Source organism: Podarcis melisellensis (assembly GCF_964234715.1).
Source record: "Podarcis melisellensis genome assembly, chromosome: 6".
NCBI lineage: Eukaryota > Metazoa > Chordata > Lepidosauria > Squamata > Lacertidae > Podarcis > Podarcis melisellensis.
Window position 1 is genome coordinate 81,342,445 of NC_138538.1, and position 25,030 is coordinate 81,367,474.

General features: G+C 41.7%; 1 protein-coding gene across 5 annotated transcripts in view; it reads left to right on the plus strand.

Annotated features, from left to right (window-relative positions):
• KCNT2 (potassium sodium-activated channel subfamily T member 2) overlaps nt 1-25,030 on the plus strand; it is a 222,334-nt gene that overhangs the window by 191,374 nt on the left and 5,930 nt on the right. For 3 of the 5 annotated variants that reach the window (XM_081914811.1, XM_081914813.1, XM_081914814.1), the window contains 5 exons: nt 135-269; nt 7,376-7,487; nt 18,264-18,365; nt 19,573-19,656; nt 20,261-20,389. In XM_081914811.1, coding sequence (XP_081770937.1) covers nt 135-269; nt 7,376-7,487; nt 18,264-18,365; nt 19,573-19,656; nt 20,261-20,389 — 562 coding nt within the window. Of the gene's footprint in view, nt 1-134; nt 270-7,375; nt 7,488-18,263; nt 18,366-19,572; nt 19,657-20,260; nt 20,390-23,346; nt 23,368-25,030 lie in introns of all 5 variants that reach the window. The other 2 variants (XM_081914810.1, XM_081914812.1) reach the window with 1 other exon arrangement.

A 25,030-nucleotide genomic window follows, 5' to 3' on the forward strand; every position in this document is an offset into this window, starting at 1 on the left:
CACCACAGGTTGTAAATTGACCTCCAGGGTTCCAAATTCCTAAATATTGTAAAGGTTGCTTACAATATGTGGCTAATTTTATGACGAGCCATATGTTTTTAACATTGCCTAACATTTCGCCCTGTTTTCAAAAGCCTAGATGATTTGCTAAGGTGTGGTGTGACCTTTGCTGCAAATGTGGTCGTGGTGGATAAGGAAAGCACCATGAGTGCTGAAGAGGACTATATGGCAGATGCTAAAACTATTGTAAATGTACAAACCCTCTTTCGGTAAGTGGCAGTACTTTTGTACCTTTGTTGCATATGGTGTATTCTTGTTATGGTGAAGATTGCTAAGTGGAATGCACCCAGGGCAACCCCCCCCAAAAAAATACCTGACTACCCCACCCCCTAGATATGGCTTTGTTTAAATGTATGGTGTGAGCGTGACTTTATAAAATTTAAGACCAACCTATTTGTTAAAACCAAACCCCATGTGATCAATTAGGTGGGGCAGGGCTGACTTGGACCCCCACAATATTTTATTCAAGTTGACACTCCTGGTTGGCACATACAGTATGATTAAGCCTGAAACTTCATGGCATGTTATATCTGCTCCAGGTCTTTCATCAATGGGTCCCAGAAGTTTCAGTTAAAATCTGTTTTTTTGTGGTGGGTGAGTCAAGTATAGGTTTGAGGTTGCATCACCGCAGCTAACATCTGGCGTCAAGCAGTATGAATGAGGCCTGCACATTCTCTCATCTTGCTCATCATAGATACTTATTCTCCGCTGAATACATACTACTAAGACTCAACTGCTTGCTACACTTTGTGTGGCAGCTGCTAGAATACAGTAACCCGTTACCAAGTGGTGTATTTACTACCGTGTGTAATTAACCACTTGGTAATCTTGGATGAAGGGACGCGGGTGGCGCTGTGGGTAAAAGCCTCAGCGCCTAGGGCTTGCCGATCGAAAGGTCGGCGGTTCGAATCCCCGTGGCGGGGTGCGCTCCCGCTGCTCGGTCCCAGCGCCTGCCAACCTAGCAGTTCGAAAGCACCCTCGGGTGCAAGTAGATAAATAGGGACCGCTTTCTAGCGGGAAGGTAAACGGCGTTTCCGTGTGCAGCTCTGGCTCGCCAGAGCAGCGATGTCACGCTGGCCACGTGACCCGGAAGTGTCTTCGGACAGCGCTGGCCCCTGGCCTCTTGAGTGAGATGGGCGCACAACCCCAGAGTCTGGCAAGACTGGCCCGTACGGGCAGGGGTACCTTTACCTTTACCTAATCTTGGATGAATAAACTGCAGCAATACAGATGACCATTGCTGGTTTTGCAACGGTGGCTGTTGTTTTGAACTATTCCTTGGTGAGTAGTTCTTTTGCTATGAAGTTTTTCTCCTACCTACCCCAACGTTCATAGCTAGTGTCAGTCCTTCCTGATTCCCTCTTCTTTTTAAAAAAGAAGAAGCTAGAAGTCATAGAAGAAGGTTGTGTTGGTTTAAGGAGGAGCTCTTGAGCAGCAACTCTCTGGTTCTGTGTGTAAACTAAGAGATTGCTAGTAGGGTAGAAAACCTATGCGTACACAACTATAAGCTCACAGGCTTCCATTACCAATGTTTCACTGAACATGCAGACTTCAGGAGCGAGACCAATGGGAAGAGTCCCACTTGACATTTCAAAATATTAGGTATACACAAGGAAGCGGTGTCAGAAAGTGGTTTATGCCATTTTATACAGACCAGTACACTACTGTTTAGTAGTACATATAATCTGCATTCACCACCTCTTCTTTGTTCTGATATGGCCCTTTCTGTTTCTAGCCACATTTTCTTGCAGCTTAATTCTGTAGTTTCAGGATGACTTCGCTTCCACTTGAAGCTACCCAATACTGAGTTGAAACCATTGGCCCACTGAGCCCAATGCTGTCTACCCATTCTGGCTTAAACGATTCTCTTTAGCTAGAGGCACTAGGAATGAAACTTGGAACTTCTGCGTGAAAAGTCATTAGCTCTTCCACTGAGTAAATTTACTCTGCCTTTATGATTCATTCACATTTTCTGTATGTGAATCTGCTCGTAGTTTACTACCTTACACCATCTAGTTTAATGGTAGATTAATAGACTGGATGGCAGTGGATTAAAAAAAAAGTCCTTCAAGCACCATTTTTTCTTATAGTCCTGCTGTCATCTGTACCCTGAAGATTAACCATGATGAAATTGCTTGCCAATATTGCCATTATTGGACCCATAATTACTTCACTAATTTTTTTGTGCTCAAGGAACAAATGCCTCCAAGCTGTTAATTTGCAGTAATCCACAGCTGGGTTGCCCTTTCTGAAACAAACAAACAAACAAACAAACAAACAAACAAACAAACAAACAAGGCCCTGTTTCTTCTCAAAGGAACACAAGTTTCTAAATCACAAACCATGAGAGGAAAATTCAGGAGAATCAGATGAAATCTAAATTAAAGCTTGCTTTCAAGATCCAGAAAAGATACTGGTATAGCCAAGAAAAATTAGACAGACTTAACTGAAATACATTTTCCAGTTTAGTTATAGCTTGCAATTGGAATTATTTGCTATCTCCTGCTAGTCCATGCGTGTGTGTAGCATATAATCACTAGATGGCAGCCTTCTCCCATATCTGAAATTTAGGAGAAAATATATATATATATGATTTAAACAAAATGTTTAGTTTGACTTAGTAAATCAAACAGTTACTCTATGTTTTAAAAGAAATACCAGTAATTTTGTAGCAGCAATGTGAGGATGTAGCAAACACATTTTTGGAAAATGGAGAAAAAGCTTTAGTGTTGCCGTGTTTACTGTGTGAAGGTGCAACGTAACTTTTTATGTCTTGCTTATTACAAAGATCTAGTAACGGCCATGAATGGGGAAATTAAACAGGTGGCATGCTTGTTTTAATCACTAGTGTAGATCATTGACAGATAGCAGCCACATTTTGCCACTCCATTTGCAGGTAACCAATGGAGGCATTTTTCCTCATGCTGTTTTAGGGACCACAGTTTGACATCCAAACATTTCATACCACAGCAGCAGGGAGGACAGCTATTTTTTTCTTCTTTTAACTTTTAAATGCTGCCTATCCTGAAGACAGCTTCAGTATGGCAGCAACAGCAGTAGAGCTAGGGTAGCCTGTCCCATCTCAAAATGTCACTGTGAAGGGCACTAGCATGCTCATGGTAATGGCCACCCTACTGGTCTATTTGTGGAATGCAGGTGGCGCTGTGCTCTAAACCACTGAGCCTCTTTAGCTTGCCGATCAGAAGGTCAACAGTTCGAATCCCTGTGACAGGGTGAGCTCCCGTTGCTTTGTCCCAGCTCCTGCCAACCTAGCAGTTTGAAAGCATGCCAGTGCAAGTAGATAAATAGGCACCGCTGCAGCGGGAAGGTAAATGGCGTTTCCATGCACTCTGGTTTCTGTCACGGTGTTTTGTTACACCAGAAGCAGTTTAGTCATGCTGGCCACATGACCTGGAAAGCTGTCTGTGGACAAACGCTAGCTCCCTTGGCCTGAAAGCGAGATGAGCGTCGCAACCCCATAGTCCCCTTTGACTGGACTTAACTGTCCAGGGGTGCTTTACCTTTACTTGTGTCCATTTTGGGTTTTGTTCATATGGCACTCACCCAACTTGGATGAATCCAAATACGAGAGAAAGACTCCTATATGATTGCTTTTGGTTGCAACCCTATACACACTTAACAGGAAAGAAATCCCACTGAACTCATTAGGGCTTACTTCTGAGTACAGTGGTACCTCGGGTTAAGAACTTAATTCGTTCTGGAGGTCTGTTCTTAACCTGAAACTATTCTTAACCTGAGGTACCACTTTAGCTAATGGGGCCTCCCGCTGCCACCACGCCACCAGAGCACGATTTCTGTTCTCATCCTGAAGCAAAGTTCTTAACCCGAGGTACGATTTCTGGGTTAGCGAAGTCTGTAACATGAAGCATCTGTAACCTGAAGCGTCTGTAACCCGAGGTACCACTGTAGTGTTCAACACAATCCTATACACATGTCTATTCAGTAATGAGCCCCACCAAGTTCCATGGAACTACCACCTAAAGTTGGTATACAATTGTGTAAGACCTGTGATTGGCTTTGGTAATGGACTGACTGAGACCCCAGAAAGTGAAGCTTAATCCATATAAGACTGAGAAACTGTTAGTGGGTGGTTCCCTAGGAGGTGGCCTGCTCTGGGTGAGGTAATGCCTCCTCCGAAGGAGCAGGCATATAGCCTGGGAGTAATTCTGATGTTGCTTGAGGATCCAGTGACCTCGATGGTGTGGAGTGCCTTCCATCAGCTTTGACTGGTGGCCCAGCTACACCACTACCTGGGCAGGAACAGCCTAACCTCTGTTGTCTAGGTTGTGAGTTGAGGCCCTTGGAGATATAATAATACACATGGACACAAGTATTTAGGTTAATGGGCTAAGGAGGTCACAACTTTATTGGTTACAGAATGTGAGTGGTATTGGCTTAGGCATTGGATCAGACAGACTATATTTGATGCCTGCCCACTCTGCCGGGAGTCACACAAGGGTTAACAACCAGTAGGGGGAGCTTGTTGATGCAAATCAACTGGAAGCTTTCCCCTAGAGTCACCAGGGGTCGAGCCATGGCACCACCACGGCATCGGACAGGAACCACGACCACCAAATTCCTTTAACAGAATACCCTTCAAGGGGAGGGGTAGGTGATGGCCACAACCTCCCCTCTGACACACAATGCGTTTTCCAATGCCTAACCACCAAACCTTACAGAGTTGTGACAATTTGCTATGAGGTAGGTGAAAAACCAAGTGGCTGGTGCCAATCTGCCGAGTGGAAAAAAAATTCCTACCAGGCCCCCTGGATAACCAGGGCGACCAACCAAAGTCCATAGCAAGGTCAAGAAATGAAGAAAACAACCTAAGGGAGGGTGGGTGGCTGATTCAAGGAGGCCAGGAACAAGAATAGAGAGTCTGTGTGCCCACGGTCATTCAAATACAGCTAAGCCACGCCTCCACCCAGCTATATAGGCTGGCTGGTGAGAGTGACAGGGGCACAGGACTCAGTGACGCAGGGGGCTGAGTTACGCCCCCTGCAAGCATGGGAAGCGGTTCCCGCTCACAACACCTCCCCTCTGTGAAGAGGAGAGGCCTTGTGGGAACCTCTAGACTTGACTACTGCAATGCATTGTGCATTGAGCTGCCTTTCAATACAGTTTGGAGACTGTAGCTGGTACAGAATTTGGAGCTCAGATTGTTGATCGGGTCAGGACGGTCTGAACAGTTTAGAATGCTAGTTTTTGACCTCTAAAGCCTTATGCAGCTCAGAACTCCAATAGCTCAAGGACTGGCCCTCCCCACAATAACCAACCCAGACCCTGCCACCACCATTTGGCCCCTCCAAGGGAGGTTCAGGGGGTGGCAACACAAGATCCGACCTTTTCCGTGAGGTTACCTCTCTACTTGTGGAATGCTTTCCTGAAGCAGACATGCATCATCATCAACCTTTTATTCGACTGTCAGTCAGAAAAAGTACATTTGTCAATACACCGTTAAACAACCAGGAAGATTTTAGAGCTTAGCCAACACTAAAATGGGCTAAACAGATAGCCCCATACCGAAGCAGACATGCTTGACACCATCTTTATCTAATTGTTGGTGTCAGGCAAATACTTCTCTCTTTACTCATTTGTCGCTTAATTTGTAGGGTGGCATTGTGACCTTGTAGCAAGGTGGGATCAGTAAGTCTGTTTTATAGGTTTATCTGGGTTTCTTTTAGAAATTTATTGAAAGTTCTTAACTAGTTTTACTGTAAGTTGCTGTGGGTTCCTCTATGAGAAAAGCAGCTAACAAATTTAAGAACGAGGGGGGAAAAGAGAGGATTTCATTCCACATGTAGTTAACTGTTCTAAAAGGTTATTATCCGAAAGTGTGAGAGAATTTGTTTTAATGAATAAATAAATAATACACCAAATAGGCCAGGAAGTTTCCAGTATATCCACCTGAGAGCCAGCATCTACAGCAAGACAAATTACTCAAAGCCAAGGGGACTGTTTTGTAGCTACTGAATACTTAATTGCTTCCTAGCACTTGTTTTAAATATTCCACACTTAGCAAATATATGAAATGTTATCTTTACAGTGAGTTAGATTGCTGGGCACTTACAGAACCCCAGACTCATGAAAATATACCCTGTAACCTTTGAAATAGATACAGCCAGTGATTTTTTTCTAAAACAAATGTTTAGGGATACTCTCATTTTCCTACTCATATTGAAATACTGTCCCTCAATGAGGCCAAGCTTAGACTCACAAAATGTTTAGGGGTATGCGTCCCTCCAGAAAAAAGCACTGGATACAGCTGACAATATCAGCATTGTGGGATGGGTTTTAGTAGGTAGGAGAGGATAGATTAACTGCAATTTAACCCGCCACTGAGTTATAATGTGGGTTGAACAGGTTCCATCCTTCGTAGCAAAACTACAGCATATGTTGTGGAGCTTGTGTGTGTGTTGTGACTTAAGCTACCCTAGCTTTACAAAGCCAGTCTTCCCCAAATTCTCAAATGGGTGGTGATATGGTACACTTTCCTATGTGGTATTTAAACCATTTCAAATTACTAATTCCAGAGCATTTAACAATTTTGAAAATCAAAATGGCTATTTTTTTTTAATGGCAAGAAATTCACCCTAATCACTATTTAGTAGAATGCTATCCAAATCCTCATATGTCCATTTAAGTCAATATTTCTTAGAATTAGGTATGTTCCTAGACCACACTTCGGAATTCTGTCTGCTTTCCTTTTCGTAAAGAATATAATTTTGTGCTTTTTCCTGCTGATTTCAGTTTTAAGAAAGCAATAAAAATGTTAGTTTTGCTCTGTGACTAGCTCAGTTGATGCCTCTGTGATTTCCTGACAGGCTGGAATGGAGCCATCATTTTAGTCATCTTCCATGAATCATGAGTGTAATTTATATTTTCAACACAGCTATATTTTTACATATTGGAAAAGTTATTTCTTTTATAGCCAGTAAAGGCTACATAACCATTTCAATGGCTTATCCAGGTTTTCTTCCATTTCTGCAGAACTGTCTCATTTCTGAGAATAAATTATCAAACACAGCTCAAATAATTACTGTTCAGTGCCTTCTCTGTCATATTAAATGTTATACAAGCCACCCTTCTAAAAGTAATATGCTGAATCTGTGCAGCACATTAAGTGCGTTCAGAGGGACATGTTTGCCTCTGCCAAAAGTTGTTATTTCCTTGTGACTAATTATAATTTTGGAGCTACAAGTAATTAGTTTTTGTATATGTTGTCATGTTTTATCTTATCCAGTTGATGTTACTGGCGGAATAACTTATATTATCTCCTTGTAAAAACATTTAGGTTGTTCTCTAGTCTAAGCATAATAACTGAATTAACTCACCCAGCCAACATGAGATTCATGCAATTCAGGGCCAAAGACTGCTACTCTCTTGCTCTGTCAAAATTGGAGAAGGTAAGAAAAATATATATCTATATTGAGTTATAATTAAAATATGTTATTTAATGCCTTTCAAAAAGAACTAAGATAAATAATTTTCCAGTTGTTGTTTTTTTTTAAAAATGATATTGCACAGAACTGCAAACCTTACCATCATAACCACCAAAGTAATTGTGAGAATATTAATATAAACCATTGTCAGTGGTGCAAATGCATGATTTCATTTATCACACATTAACGTATGCAAATGTTCACAAAATTAGAAAATTTGCAAAATTTGGAAAGTTTTAACGTGAAATTCAGAAGACATATTATGGATGTGAAATGTTATGTCTTAAAATTCAGATTTGAATGTTTTAGGCTTATTGCCATTCTTGATTTTTTAAAAAGAGTTTGGCAGGCTTCAACTACCACATGAATTTTGTCAGTGGTCAAATGTTAATTACCATTACATACTGCCTGTCAAGTATTGCCAGATTTAGAAAACAAAGAACAAAATAATTACTTGCCATGCATCACATACTTTCCACTATTGTAACTTGTTCATGCAATATATTCAAAATGGAACTCAGCACTCTGGCAGGGTTTTGTGGGGCGTGGGGAGATTGTGTGTGCTAAAATTCTCTGGTTTTTAATACTTCAGGTCCTGATTTTCCAAACTGGAAAGTAATCAACAAGTGTTTTAAGCAGCCTATTTAATTGTAAGAGCAAAGAATAATGGGCAGTGGAATAATTTTAGCACAGCAGTTCTAAACTGATGCATCAAGTATTAAGTCAATTATTTGTGGAAATTATTGAAGCTAATATATGCACTTTTAATATATGTGCATTCTTTTGGATAAGAGGGGCAATGCTAATTTTGTTCTGAGTTCAAATGTAGCATGCTATCAGAAGACACTCTTCATAATTGCCTTCATTCTGTTTGCTCTCTGTTTAAAATGTCTTTATATACAATTTCATTCATTAGCTATCTCCTAAGAGCCCATTTTTATGGAGTGCAAATATATGCAAGCCATCTATAAGCTATAAGAAAACTTAAACTTATGTTAAATTAGATGTGCATGCTTGAGTGTGTTTGCATTTGTGCATTGAATGGCTGAGAAGTGCCAGGGACTTGGCCATTACAGATTTGAAACTTGAAGAGCGAGAGCATGGCAAGAACTGCAACATTCTCGGGAGTGGTAAAATATATTAACCTTTTCATGTAATATTTTCAGTAATATTTCCATGTGATATATTTTCCATGTAATGCCTGCTCCCCACATCAAATGGGGGGCGCCTTTTGTGTGGTCATGTGCAGCCTCCCCAGATCCCAGTGCAGTTCCTGGTAGTACAGGCTGGCTTCGCCCTCCCCAGGCTGGATACCTGGAGGTTTCCGCCTACCTCAGCCAATCGCCCAATCCCGCTTGGGGAGGCGTTGCCAGGGGATTGGCCAGGTAGCGGGAGGGACCACCCTGCCCACACGACAGAAGGTGAATCTTACCTGCAATATTTGTAGTAACCAGTCTTCCTTGTAAAACGTAGCATTAGAGAATATACTAAGAAAAGCCCGTCAGTTTCGGTAGAATGCAATTCATCCAACACCAATAAAACTTTTTATTTCATGAAGTAACTCAGTTGAAAGCATCTTAAAAAGCAGTGACCTCACCTTGCCGACAAAGGTCTGTATAGTTAAAGCTATGGTTTTCCCAGTAGTGGTGTATGGAAGTGAGAGCTGGACCATAAAGAAAGCTGATCGGCGAAGAATTGATGCTTTTGAATTATGGTGCTGGAGGAGGCTCTTGAGAGTCCCATGGACTGCAAGAAGATCAAACCACTCCATTCTTAAGGAAATCAGCCCTGAGTGCTCACTGGAAGGACAGATCCTGAAGCTGAAGCTCCAATACTTTGGCCACCTCATGAGAAGAGAAGACTCCCTGGAAAAGACCCTGATGTTGGGAAAGATGGAGGGCACAAGGAGAAGGGGACAACAGAGGACAAGATGGTTGGACAGTGTTCTTGAAGCTACCAGCATGAGTTTGACCAAACTGCGGGAGGCAGTGGAAGATAGGAGGGCCTGGCGTGCTCTGGTCCATGGGATCATGAAGAGTCGGACACGACTAAACAACTAAACAACAACAACTCAGTTGAAAATGCATATTGAGATATTATTATTATTATTATTATTATTAATAATAATAATAATAATTACATTACACTACACTATAGTTAGGGTGGCCACCTCTCCTGTATAATATACGATTGTCCTATATTTCAGTGTAAAATTCTGCATCCTGTATTGGTACAGGTCTATCTTGTATTTCAGGTTTTCTCTCTTTCTCTCTCTCTGCCAAGTTAGGAATTCTCTCCAAATGTGTCAGGGAATGGTCTGAAGCAGGGATGGAGTGCCTTCCCACGCAGAACAGCTTCTCTCAGAAAAGGAGCTGGAGGGGGAAGATTCACTCCCCTTCCCTGCAGCTGTCTCAGAAGCTGAGACAGACTTAGACACAGAGTGGTTTAGGCAGGAGTTGCCTAGCTATGAGATAATGGCAAGTGGAATGGAAGGGAGGGAACAGATAGCAGAGATGTCATTGGAGAGGACCCTCCATCTGCATGAACTAAACAGTTCAACTGTATTAGAGAACAAAGAATGCAGAGAGGAGGCAGAACTTCCCATTGGCACCTCGGCTGTTGCGGAAGACGAAAGCAGGATGATTTAGAGTAGCCAACTGCTCTCCTTGGGAAGGGATGTGAATTTTTCCTTGCATCCCGATGCCTGAATAAAAGAACTATGAAATATAAACTGCTTGTTAATTCTTATCTGTGATGTTACCAGAGAGGGAGCCAGACTCTCCACGCATGACGGCATGTGTTTGAAAGGGTGTGTGAAATAATAATAATAATAATAATAATAATAATAATAATAATTATACCCCGCCCACCTGGCTGGGTTTCCCCAGCCACTCTGGGCAGCTCCCAACAGAAACATGATAAAACACCAAACATTAACAACTTCCCTAAACAGGGTTGCCTTCTAAAAGTCAGATAGTTGTTTATACATGAAAGTCTCTGGGTAGCCAAGCACAGGCACATTTACAAATTCATGTGTATGTGCACATCTCTCTGTGTGTGACCAGTTCCAGAAGGACCTATTAGACTGAAATAGATGGTAATAGATTGCTTTGAAGTCACTTCAGCACCAAATGAAAAAAAAATCTTCCTGCAACCACCCCACCCTGCCCTATATCTTGCCAGAACAAAGGTGGCAACCCTAAACAGTAGTTCTTGAAAGTATGATGTTGAGCCTCGTTTGGCCTACATATGGAGGAAATTCTAGAAAGATGGGGGCAGAACAGTGCTCCCCCACCTTGCGAAAACTTTAAATGCTATTTTGGAAAGAAAACCTGAAAAACTAGGAAAATCCTGGAAAAGTTGCTTAATTCACTTCCTGCCTAGTCTCTAATTCCACATGGCGACAAGTAGAGACATTAGGTGAAATAAATAAGCTTCTTTATCATGTGAGGAAAGTCGCTGCAGTTAGTTCTCCCTTCCATTCATTTCACCTTTACCAGTCACCACAGCGCATTTTGTTGCAGGTGTAGCTGTAGTTCATTAAGCTTCAGAGAACTCCCTTAGGCAAAATGAAATGCAATTAAAATTTGAGAGGAAATTGTCTTATGTGGTCCATTGTACAGCTGATTGTTAATTCCTCTGCTATGCTCCCCCCTTTACAAAGAGACTCTAAAAATGAGGCAGTTGCCTGCAGCTAAAGCGTACAAACATACATGGAAAATTGACTTCGTGGCTTAATGGGTTTCTGAAGCAAGAAATCCCTGAGTCACAGGAGAACTCCATCTGCTGCTACAGCTGCAACTTCCCTTGTTTTTCCTCTTTGGAAATAGCTAAGCAATCACAGTTGGCATCTGAACAAGCAAGAGCCTTTTGCTCAGCAGAAAAATGTGAAGATGAAAAACACGGCAACCATATGCCGAAGTCAAACTCTATCCATTCTGGTTTCTCCATGAAAATTAAAACTCAAGAAAGCCTCCATACAGCATCCTAATAGCTAGGAAATTTTTTGCAATTAAGGAGTAGGGAAATTGGCTCTCTAAGCATGCGTTCATTGCTTTCACTGAAGACTGGGTGCAATATTTGCATAATGAAGCTTCTTCAATCCATTCTCTTTAGTGTAATTTAAATCAGGAGTGGGGAACCTTAGGGTTTTGAGGGACTCCAACTACCACCAGTCCCAGCTAACATGGCCAAAGGTTAGGGACGGAGGAAGCTATAAGTCCAAAAAACATCTGGAGGGCCACAGGTTACCCATCCCTGATTTAAGTAATCTAAGACCTAGTTCAGAATCACAGCACTTGGTTACTGTACACTAGATAATCAGCACTTGTATACTGTATGTAAACTGACTCCATTGAGACGTGAGGTTCTGTCTCTGTTGCAACGTCTGTGCTGTTTTGTTGAGACATGTGAGTCATTCCTTGATGTTGCAGTCATCAAGTGAAGAGCACATATCTATGAATCAACTTTTAACTGCTTACAGGATTGCAGCCACTGTCCTTATGCTTACATACCCTCCAACATTTCTCCGATGAAGATAAGGATGTCCTGTTCCGCAATAATAATAGCAGCAGCAGCAACAACAATTTTATTATTTGTACCCCACCCAACTGACTGGGTTGCCCCAGCCACTCTGGGTGGCTTCCAACATATATAAAAATATAAAACATTTTTTTTAAAAAAAATCCCTATATAGGGCTGCCTCCATTTGTCTTCTAAAGGTTGCATAGTTATTTATCTCTTTGGTTCAGGGGTCGCATAACTCCATGCCTTCCAACATTTCTCTGATGAAAATAGGGACATTATGGGATCAAATCAGAAACTGGGACGGCTTCTGTAAATCCAGGACTGTCCCTAGAAAATAGGCACACTTGGAGGGTCTGTGCTTACATTTTAGAATTCTTTCTGTTATAGTTAAGAATGCTTTATCTGAATGTGAATATTTTCTGGTTTCATTTTGTAATGTCACTCTCTTCCAATATAAAATCACACACATATGTATCTTGACCCAATCCTTCTTGCGCAAAGCACTCACCCAGGGAGGGACCACAGAGGCTGGTTTTCTCCTCTCCCCCTCAGCATACATCCATGGGCATCCTGTGTGCTAGGTGGTTACAAGAAATGGGAGACCCTGACCACCACTATTACCGTATTTTTTGCCCTATAAGACGCACTTTTCCCCCTCCAAAAATGAAGGGGAAATCTGGGTGCATCCTATGGGGCAAATGCAGGCTTTCGCTGAAGTGTGGAGAGCGAGAGGGGTCGGTGCGCACCGACCCCTCTCGCTCTCCAGGCTTCAGGAAGAAACCCGCAGCCTAGGCAGCCCTGCGGGAGATCCCGCAAGGCTGTCTAGGCTGCGAAAAGTAGCCTGCTTCCCGGAGCGCCGGGCACGCTAAAAGAGCACCCGGCACTTCGGGAACACATCCACAGCCTAGGCAGCCCTGCGGGAGATCCCGCAGGGATGTCTAGGCTGCGGATAGCAGCCTGCTTCCTGGAGCGTCGGGCGCCCTGAAAGCAGAGCGCCCGGCGCTTCGGGAACACATCTGCAGCCTAGGCAGCCCTGCGGGAGTTCCCCGCAGGGCTCCCCATGCTGCGGATAGCAGTCTGCCACCTGGCGGGCGGGGCACCCTGAAGCAGAGCACCCCTCACGCCGGGCAGACATCGGCCAGCCCCACAAGCTCGGGGGACAGCAGGGAGGCGCAGCGCCGCCATCCCGCTGTTCCTTGACCTGGTTCGGTTTCCCCGACCTGCTTTTGGGGGGGAAATAAAGGGGGGAAATTTTCCTTTGTTCCCCCCCAAAAAACTAGTTGCGTCCTATGGGACGGAGCGTACTATGGGACGAAAAATACGGTATTTCTTTGTGGTCAAATAACATGAACTCAATGGGACGCAAGTGGTGCTGTGGTCTACACCACTGAGCCGATCAAAAGGTCGTGCTTCAAATCCCCATGATGGGGTGAGCTCCTGTTGCTTGGTTCCAGCTCCTGCCAACCTAGCAGTTCGAAAGCACGCCAAAAAGTGCAAGTAGATTACTAGGTACCACTCCAGCGGGAAGGCAAATGGCGTTTCCGTGCGCTGCTCTGGTATCGGTGTTCCGTTGCGCCAGAAATGGCTTAGTCATGCTGGCCACATGACGCGGAAAAACTGTCTGTGGAGCAGACAAATGCCAGGTCCCTCAGCCTGTAAAGCGAGATGAGCACCGCAACCCCAGAGTTGTCCGCAACTGGACTTAACTGTCAGGGGTCCCTTTACCTTTTTACATGAACTCTGAGCTTATAAGCCTTGACTGAGGTCAGTCTACCTTAGGAGGTGGACTAGTCTGAGATTTCCCATCAATGCCTTGTGTGGTTCTGGTGCACATATGCTGAACGAAGAGAGTGGAAAGGTTTTGGTTTGCCCTATACTCTCTGTAGATATCTTTCCACACATGGCAGCTAAATCTAAAATGGATTAGATTGGGTCCATTATAACAGTAAATATATTTGTTGAGGAGCATGTGGGTAATTAACTTAAAAAGTAGTTCAGCTGCCTGAATTAGTTTAATAACTGAGTACACTCTTGATGTTTATCAAGGAGGAAACATTGAGAGAAGACATCTATTTCACATAACTAGTGAAACTGAATTGCCCATGCCACTCAGAGAACTTCCTTACATTTATAACTCTGTAACTTGGAGATCTAATGAAAACCATGCTAGGATTCTTCTCGGATCCCTTCTGAAATGGCTAAGTAACCATTGGCATATTTATTGGGATGCAAGTTTCTCTATACCAGAGCATAGGTCATCTAATGCATAAAGTGGTCTCCTGAGTTGTGAGAACATTACTGAGTCATCATAGCGATCCATAGTTAAAAGTAGAAGTCGGCAAATGTGTTCCCTTTTTTACTCTTCAATATATGGCAACCTAGAACTGAATAAATCAACTGCTAAAAATAATAGTAATAGTCAACTCTCTCCTTTCAAAAACAAATAGTCAACTTCCTATAAGCTCCAACATTCATCTCCCCTTCCTTGCCCAACTCTTCATTTTTTACCATTAAAACTTAATTCATTTCCCATCAATTAGAGAAGATGAGAAATAAGTTAAACATTGTTGCCAGTTTGCTAAAGTCCATTGTTAGCCTGAGGCATTTAGTCCTCAGTCTGTTGATTCCACTGTTTGTGTAGTTGTTTTCTAAAAGGCTTTTATGCAAAATAATCGTAACATCAAGATCAAAATGAATCACACCCAAATATTTTAAGCAGCCTTATGCAAATATTTCATATTTCAATATGCACATAATTTAAGTTTGTGTTTAAAACATGAGTGAGACACAAGAAGTGGAATACATTTACCTAATTCATCCTTTCCAAAACAATATGCAAACTGAAACGTGACCATCCTTCAAAATTCACACTTTGGTGAATTTTGCAATGCAGTTCTCCTGCCAAACAATGTGTACAAAAATGAACGCAGCTGAGGTAAAGTTTGAATATGAATGCATATGTTAGTGAAAACAATGTTCCAAAATGCACTGCATATGGGAAAATAAAAATATTACAGAAAATATGGTTTGCAAAGATGTGTATATTAGGCAAACCTGCATACAAAATTGTTGGCTTTGTTTATTACGTGGTTACTTTAGACTTCCTTCAAACTGTCAAAAAGGCACCAACTTTTGTAACTTGAAATTCTACATAAATGTAATCAACAAATTTGTTGAAACAAGGAGAGACGCTTGCCTTTTTTGGTTAAGCTAGCCAAACATGGTTCCCAACTGTAAATGTTGGAACTCCTTTGGGCCTGTCTCAGAGGGGGGCATTAATGGGGGGAAAGCCTTGGTAGAGGGTAGCCCCACTAACAGTTACAGCTCACCATGTGAATCCCTTGGATTGTTCCACCCATTGGTCATCAGTTTGGCACTTGTTGGGAGACAAGAAGACATTCTGGAGTGCACAGAAAACATCTCAGTGAAAAGTCAACCTGTAGTACAGGGTCTCCCAAAGTTGGGTCTCCAGCTGTTTTTGGACATAATCCCATAATCCCTGCCTCCTGGTCCTGCTAGCTATGAATTATGGGAGTTGTAGTCCAGAACATCTGGAGACCCAACTTTGGGAAACCCTGCTATAGTAGAACATAAAATTTCCATTCTAGGTCAGACTAATCTCCCAAGCTCACTCAGCATCATTTGTAGGATCCACAGGGAAGTTCACAAGCAGACTTTGAGGGTAATATCCATTTTCTACTGAAACTCCTTATCTGGTAACCAGTGGCACAGAGTCTTCAAAGCTGCAGCTGGACCTGAACAGATCTCAGAAGTCCTACAGCTAGGCTCTCTTCTGTAAGAGAACACACACAAACTTGAATCTCCTGCGGTCTTTCCACTATCAGAGGCTTCTGCTGTGAAATATGTAGGAGGACAGAACGATCTGGTTCCAAATAATTAAAGCTGCTGTGGTGGCTTTCACGGTGCCAAGGAGTAAATTGTATCTCTATCTCCATGCAACTTGGATGATCAATTAAAAATGCATGAGAGCGATTACTGCCGCAATTCAAAAAGTATCTGTTTGCCACAAATCTCGGTGGACAAGGCCAGAGTTAACATCCAGAGCCATGTTTCATTATTCATAAAGCAGATGTAAACTTGAATGCTAGTCAATTGACATGTTAGTGCTGTGATAACATTTGCAATTCCGTAATTATGGGCAACCTGTTTTTTTTTTAAAAAAAAACAACAACACTGTGGGAGTTTTGGGACGGGTTTTTTGTTCATTCCTTCTAACAGGGAAATATTAACATTTACTTTACCACAATGGAGGATTAGAGGATGTTGATCTTGGATGAGGAAGAGCTGAATTTACATCAGCTCTCAGCCAGTGCCTCAGGGAGTGATCTTAGATAAAATGGCTTTATCTCAGCCTCCTCTCATGCAAATCTATCTCACAGGGTGGTTGGGACAAATTATGAGATAAAAACAGCACACCAAGACGGAAAACAATGGGCATTTGTACTGACTGACAACAAAGACTCATAAGAAAAGTCATTGGTACACAGCCCTACAGGGGGAAGGAATTGTCACAGATATGATTAAGCTGCTATTAGCTTGGCAGAGATTTGTTGAGAAAGATAAGAGCTCCAGCTGATATGTTGTGTGGATGCCATTTTCTCTCAGCTTTGTAGTGGAGCAGGAGGCTCAGTTCGGGACGCGGGTGGCACTGTGGTGTACACCACTGAGCCTTGGGCTTGCCAATCCGAAGGTCGGCGGTTCAAATCCCCATGGCGGGGTGAGCTCCCATTGTTCGATCCCAGTTCCTGCCAACCTAGCACTTCAAAAGCACGTCAAAGTAGATAAATAGGTACTGCTCTGGCGGGAAGGTAAACGGCATTTCCATGCAGTGCTCTGGTTTCGCCAGAAGCGGCTTAGTCATGCTGGCCACATGACCCGGAAAAACTGTCTGCAGACAAACGTTGGCTCCCTCGGCCAGTAAAGCGAGATGAGCACCGCAACCCCATAGTCGTTCGCAACTGGACTTGACTGTCAAGGGTCCTTTACCTTTATCTTTTAGGAGGCTCAGTTGCTTTCTTGGACAGCAGGAGCAATGGTGTTCTGCGATGGCTTAGTACTTGCAAGTTTTGTCAGCTTGAGGTGTTAGAGGACTGGTCCGACCTTGTATATGATTCTTACATTGGGCAACCCAATGTCACCTAGTTGGCTCCATGGAAGATCAGAGGCATGCAAACCCAGTTCTCTCCAGCCTAAGTCCAACATATTAACCAGTGCACCAACCTTTGCCAGCTCCCTATTTTCCAACTGTTAGCCGATCCTGATAAACTGAACGCTCCCATGGTGCCTAGCTATGGGAGCTGTTGCAATGAACTCCTCCAGTCCATAACTAATGGCAATACTGCTGTTCTCTTTATATGATGAAAAGTATTAGGTGGTCTTTTAGGTTGGAGTCCCATAACACCTTATTTATTTAAACACATTTATTGTGGCATGAGCTTTTGTGGACAGTAATATCTGTCATCAGTTGCATGACATGTTATGCCTAGTTGCCAGGTGTACATGGATGGGTGCATTGTGGGGGTGGAGAAAAACAGACAAACATCATGAAGTGCAAAAGAGAAGAAAAAGACACAGGACAACTCAGCAGAAGTTTAAATGTTAAATGTTTAATGCACAAAGTATAGTGACTATCCCAGTATTATGACATAGTTTTGTGCTGTTCTTTCAATTTAGCATTTCTTTGTAGGAGAATTGAACTTTTAGGTAATACAACAGGAGGTATTTATTGGCCAATCTGTATAATGGGAAGAGATTAGAGTCTCGAATAAATGCTCTTGCCAGTTGAGGAGCTAAAGTGATGGGAACTCTCAAAAGAAAAACTTGTCCCCAAACTGTTGAGACTAAGCTTTTCATCTTGAAAGTTTAGTGAGAGTGTATAGTAGTTTAACAGTGATGACAGAACCTGTACATGTGTGTAGGCACTCCTGTGTATGCAGATGCAAGGACAATCTCTCAAAAAATGGAGGGTCAGAAGGAAGTAAAATCCATTTGAGAGCTGGCACTGCATTTCTCCAAGTAGTGTTTTAATGAATGAATCCGCAGCAGCATTAGAGGTTTACTTTGGCAGAATGCTTCCTGTGGGAAGCTCCAGTGTGCCATTTCACTTAATGTTTGGAAGTGTTTACCGATTCTTTTCTCTCCCTCTCTCTCTCATCTTTTTCTCCCACCCACCCCTTTTCCCCATTTGAACAGAAAGAACGAGAGAAGGGCTCCAATCTGGCATTCATGTTTCGGTTGCCCTTTGCTGCTGGTAGAGTTTTTAGTATCAGCATGTTGGACACCCTGCTGTATCAGGTATCGTGAAGGACAGGATTTATTCCTTTTCTGAATTCATACTAGCATCCCAACCCCATACTAACATCATAACTCAGTGGTCTGCCCCAACATCGGGATCTGTGACATTGTGCCAGAATGCTAATGCCGTTTCAAAATGTCACGCTGTTCACCCTGAGAAAGCAAAGAGACAACAATAACAAGCAGTTTATTGCATGCTGCAAAACATAGAAGAAAAGCTGATGCTTCTGGGATGGGATTGATGCTGAGCTGAGAACAGCTAGCTAGCTATCCATCTCAAAGGTTCTTACGCCACTACAGACCTGGCTGCATTCATACAGTCCAGCACATACTAATAATTGTATGTTGTTTAGTAGATCAGCATACACAATACTTTGCAGAGTTTAGGCTGAGTGCTAGCCATTGTCTAAAAATCCTTGATATCCAGGGGGGCGGGGGTGTGGATTGGAGATGTGATGGAACCTAGGATTGCATACTTTGCTATTGTCCCCATTCTTTGAGGGAGCATGGCAAACAATTCAAAAGGTTGCTATGGACAAAGAAAAATGTGTTTCTGCAAACACAGTAGTTATATAAAGCTCTCAAAAAAATAAGTGCATCATTAGTTGTGAAGCTGGTCTTCCCTCCACAAAGTAAAGATCCACTGCAAAAAAAAAAAGCAATACAGTGGTACCTCAGGTTAAGTACTTAATTCATTCCAGAGGTCCGTACTTAACCTGAAACTGTTCTTAACCTGAAGCACCATTTTAGCTAATGGGGCCTCCTGCTGCCGCCGCACCACCAGAGCACGATTTCTGTTCTCATCCTGAAGCAAAGTTCTTAACCCGAGGTAATATTTCTGGGTTAGTGGAGTCTTTAACCTGAAGAGTATGTAACCTGAAGCATATGTAACCCAAGGTACCACTGTATATGTGTTTACCCATTCTGTTCAGGAATGTTGATTACTGTGGTACCTCTGGTTAAGAACTTAATTTGTTCTGGAGGTCCGTTCTTAACCTGAAACCGTTCTTAACCTGAGGTACCACTTTAGCTAATGGCTGTCGCACAATTTCTGTTCTCATCCTGAAGCAAAGTTCTTAACCCGAGGTACTATTTCTGGGTTAGCAGAGTCTGTAACCTTAAGTGTTTGTAACCCAAAGCGTTTGTAACCCGAGGTACCATTGTACTCTGATATATACTAAAGTACTTTTCTTTTTAAAACTTGCAGTCCTTTGTTAAAGATTACATGATATCTATCACAAGACTTCTGCTGGGCTTAGATACTACACCAGGATCTGGCTTTCTTTGTTCTGTAAGTATTTTTATTTAATCCCATATAATTAAGTTTGTTGATATTTTGGTTGTTTCTTCATTTGTTTTTCATATTGCATTTTCTCCCTAAGAGTAGCTGTCTGATTGCTTTTGGTACAGAAAACAATATTAACAAAAATAGGTGCGAGGCATTTATTTTTGCTTAACGGCAAAGCAGCAAATTGGACCTCCTCTCCTTCTCCCTGTGTGCTCTTCCAAATCTGTTCTCTGAAGCAGATATTGATTTCAGGGGGTGGGGACAACCCCCTATATTGCACAGGTAGAAGTCCTTTCTGCTAACGGGATGACTTCATCGGATACAGTCTCAAGTGCTTTATGAGGCAAAGCGGATTTATAGAAACTGACCCCATCCATGAAAAATTGATCCAGCAATTATTTTCATTAATATTCTCCAGATGGTGCAAAGTTATATACAGTTCTGAATTGATTTATCTACAGAGTCTAAAGAGATAGTGTAGCCTAATATGTATGGTGACCAACTGGGATAAGTCGTTTGTATGCTGCAACAATTGTGTTAATATATCATTTGAGTAAATAAAACGTCTCCAAACAGTCAGGCTCTTTTTGTTGCTGCTGTTGTCTAGATGAAAATCACAGAAGATGATTTGTGGATCAGAACGTACGCCAGGCTCTACCAGAAGCTTTGTTCTTCTACGGGGGATATTCCTATTGGAATCTATAGAACTGAATCGCAGAAACTTGCAACGTCTGAGGTATGGATGGGTTACAGACAAGTTCTGATCAGGAATGTTTCAGAAACATTACTTAAGTAGTTTGCAATGAACAGTGACAGAGTGGTTTCACTTAACTATGTTTTGCTCACCTTTCTTTCATCTCTGATTCACACTTTCTGCTAGAGTTTCAAACCAGCAGTGCTGTTTTGAATCTATAAATGTAAAATGTGAGAGGGCATCACACATCTTCAAACATTTTGAAACCTGCACAGGATATAATTCAAACAAATTCAGTTTGCTGTTGCTCCTGACCCCTGTTCACTATTTGTTTAGAGAATTTAGTTCTAAAGCTGGCCCAATATCCCACACATGTCTTGTAGTAGTTAAGTTCCTAGTGATCATTTGGGGAGAACAGCAGATTGGAAACTAGCTATTTTTCATTTTATTATTGCCACTGCATTGCGTCATCATCCAAAGACACACCACACATTTGTTATGCCATTGGTTGTGCTTCTTCAACTTCTCCATTGCAAGTTTAAAACTCTTTCACATGTGTCACAGCAACCTGAATCAAAGAACTGTCAAAATGCAAGGGGTACAAAGTTCGTTGTAGTAAAACCTAGATACAGACCTACATTACAAGAATCATGAGAATTGCTTTTGGCAAGATCTCCGAAAGACCAATACATATGTTTATGTTTGCCCACCAAAGTGTGTGCCAAGGAAGGATGCATATTCTGACATAAAGTTACTGTAAAACCAGCCCTGATACTTGGAAACAAATTGCTTGATTGCAGATCTTCAGCTTTGTTTCATTCTAGGGATATGTGAAATTCTCCTGGCCAATTTAGTGAAATTCCTCAGATACTGTACCTTTGCCCAAGCTACAACCTTCTGTTTTGCCTCAAATTTAGTTACAGGGAAAATTCAACAACAGCTTTATAGCTTTTAAAACAAATTCAGCAATCAACACTTACGAGAATTTATTATTTTATAACTGTGTAACCCTGAGGAGTGCGTTAGTAATTTCTGTTGAAATCATAGGCTATGATTTTTGTTGGAATCATAGACCTCTTGTAGCTGGAAGAAATCTCAGTATCATTGCTTCAGTTTTGTGTGCTGAATAATAATTTTGGCCTGGTTCAAACAGAAGGTAAGGTAGTGGAACTATGTAAGAAGAATTAGATCTTATTTGCCTGGAGCACTATCTTATTAGTTGGTAACTTATATTAGTTGTGAATGCTTAAATCTCATTGAGTGGAAAATACTATGGCATTAAAATATGACAGTGTGATATGTGAAAACATGGATCAGGCTCACATTATCCTTATGTATCAGAAACACTTATTTGTATATCAGAATAAAGCTTGACTACCATGGAACTTAATTGAGGAATCTGTTTTCTCAAAACCTTGTGAAAATGTTAAGTAATTCTATACTTCTAAAGCATGAGAAACAGCTTGTAAAGCATAGGTCTATTCATTTAAGTCCAATTTTGTTTAAAAAATTAAGTAGTCCTGCAGTACACCTCTGTTTTTGTTATAATTTACAGTAAAATAAATTTGCACAAATTTTCTGGTATGCAATTGGCATGAATGTATTTCCAACAGCATAACATGTGACTCTGCCATTTATTACATTCTTAGTTATATTCACATTCAGTTATGATGGCCATTAGGCCCATCATTACTTAGAATCCACAATTTTTCATAATGCGAATTTGTGGAACAGAAAATGAAAGTTGCGGATATGTAGAGTTTTTTTAGTTTGTTTTTATTTTAAAGAGAGAGAACTTTCTGTGCCTTGAAGAGTCACTAATCAAGTTATAAAACAGGAACACTGCATAAACATTATCTAACACAAAATAATAGGGATTAAATATTTTGTTGCTTGGGCTAGGGGTGGTGTGAGGCTTGTTCCGGAAAGTTTTGCCACAAAAAAAGCTGGTCCCACTTTGAGCTAGCTGCACCTCTTTCAATCTGGGCCTGACTCAAAATGAAATGCAATTTTCTGTCATGGCTTCCCTGATGTCATTACATTTCTGGGACTTGGTCCAAAGTCGCTTGGCTTAAAATGGAACCATGTGTACATTTTACAGCAAAGGAGACCCCTTGCAGGACATCTGGTGTCAATCTGAGCCCATCCTCAGACAGATGGAGGGAGCAGGTAGGAAAGCAAGGAGTGGCCCATCACTTGGGCTTATCAAGTGTTCATATTGAACTTTTGACAGAAATGCTTGAAAAGCTCAATTGATTTTGAGAGTGGGCAAGAGTGGCTTTGTACATCCTTGACTTGTGCTGGCCAAATGTGTACTGGTGACACCAAACTAGTTTGTTTGCTGCTTTTCTTTAACAGGATAGTCAGATAGCAGGGGGAAACGACAAAGAGAAAGTTAGATGGGAAGATAGCATCTGGAGAGAGAGATACTGTAATAATAATAATAATCATCATCATCATCATCATCATCATCAAACGTGGTTTCTATTTTGCAGGTTAGGATTAAAGGTGAGTCTCAGCTCTGTAATGGTTGAAGACTAACCATTAATTGACCAATTTCTAATAAATATTTTATTCACTCAATATAACTAAAGTCTTTGTATGAGATCCACAAATCTGGCTTTAGGACTTCATATAATGATATAATTGGCTTTTCTGCGGGGAGGGTTTGTACATTATATATGTACTTGAGTTACATGGAGTGAATACAATGTTTTTATAAATCTATAACTTACCTTACCAGATAGGATGGTCAAGGGCACTTCTCTGCCGTGGGAAACAATTCCTTATGTCAGTCCCACATTCATTTGTTCAAACGATTGCAAATTGAAATTGCAAGAATATTTTACACTACACACACAGCTAGCCATACATTTGTTTGTACAATCCCAATATTGTGATCGCTACACATTGTCTGTCTGTATTCATTGTTTGGACACTTGTTTGAATGGTGTTCTGTTTTCTTTCCCCCTCGCCTGACCCCCCTCACTTTGTATCAGTCTCGAGAAATGGCTTCACAAGTAAGTATTTGTCAAATGTTTCCATATGCCCAGTCTTGGCCTAGACCAGGAACAGCTTACCCTGGGGGGGGGGCTAATCTCCCCATCCAAGACCCCACCAATTTTGTCAGCAGTGACAGAAATATATTAGACACAGTACAGTTGTGTGTGAAGCCCAGTGCCCAATTGTGGCATCTCCTTCCAAATTATCAGATAAGTTATCTGATGAGAGGAGAGGGTTCAATAACACCTCTTCTTCACCTGGTATGTATAGGTCAGCTGAGAAGGTGGAGGCCCTGTTTATGTATGTGTGCAAGCATGTGTCGTGTGTGTGAGAGTGTGTCTGTGATGTGAGTGTGTGGAACAGCCACTCCCTTTCTGGTGGCCCCCAGAGAGTTGGCCATGGGTGCATGCCAGCCTTGAGCTAAAGAAAGAAAATAGTGAGCTGTTAGATGAAAATCAGAAATCACAGTGAATCGATAGTACTTTTTGTAGCTAGCCAAAGATAATACAAATTGTTTGAGGGTCCAATTTAAAGTGCTGTTTTTGACCTTTAAAGCCTGTGACCTGCGGTTATAAAGCAGTATATAAATTTATTATTTTAAAAAATGGCTTAGAGCCATAAAAACTACAGGATCACATTCCCCATATGAAACTTTTCAGATCTGGATATTGCCACCTGAGTCCCGTTTCTGTGAGCTACCTCAGATGTAGGTTCAGAGGGTGATAATGAGAAAACAGACCTTTTCTGTAGTAGCCTCCATTCCTTGTTTATGGAATGCTCTCCCCAGAGTGGCCTGCCGGGCACCAACTTTGTAATCATTTCGGCACCAGGCAAAGATGTTTTGTTTTTCTGGGCATTTGGACAGTCCCTATGCTACTATGTTAAATTGCTGGGTTCTTTTGTATTCTTTGCTTGCAGGGAAATTGCTTTGGGACTTTTTAGTGGAAAGAGATATACAAATTTAATAAAACGACTTAAGGGGATGTGTTAATAGTGCAATCTAGTAATTGTATATAGTCCTGATTGTGTATAATACAGACCACAGGGCATTCCAAAATGATAAATTCTATCTACTGATTTTATAGAATTATGAATGTTGTGTGCATGCATTTCATTTATAATATAAGCCAGTCCAGTCCTCAGAATTATATCACACTCTTAATGTGACCAGGGAACTCTGTCCCATATATCATCAGCTATGGGAAAACGAAAAGCATAGGAATTCATTAAAACCTTATTGCTCTTGTATTATATAGGTTCTCCTATTATGAACACACACCCAATCAGCGATAACAAAATGCCATGCCTGTCATTATATTAATATATCATTGTGAATGTGGAAATTGCGCCAAACTGGCCTATGTTCTTGTACTATTGTAGCTTCCACTCTGTTTTGCCCAGTGCTTACTCATTCTGACCCTCACATGGAATAGTAGATACATGAGCCTAAGGAACATGTGCTCACCAGCTTCTTTGATCTCCTGATGCAGCAAAGGCTTAGAGCCAGGGCAGTTGGGCTGTGCCATTTGGTTGTGGACCTTCAGGGGCCCAACGTAAAACTGAATCTGGTTCTGCAACAGGTTCAGGAATCTGAATAGTCGCCCTCTGATGAACAAACTTCTAGCTTGTTCCATTGTTTCCACTGCCATTTCTCAGACTCTGCTTGCTGTGAACCTATTG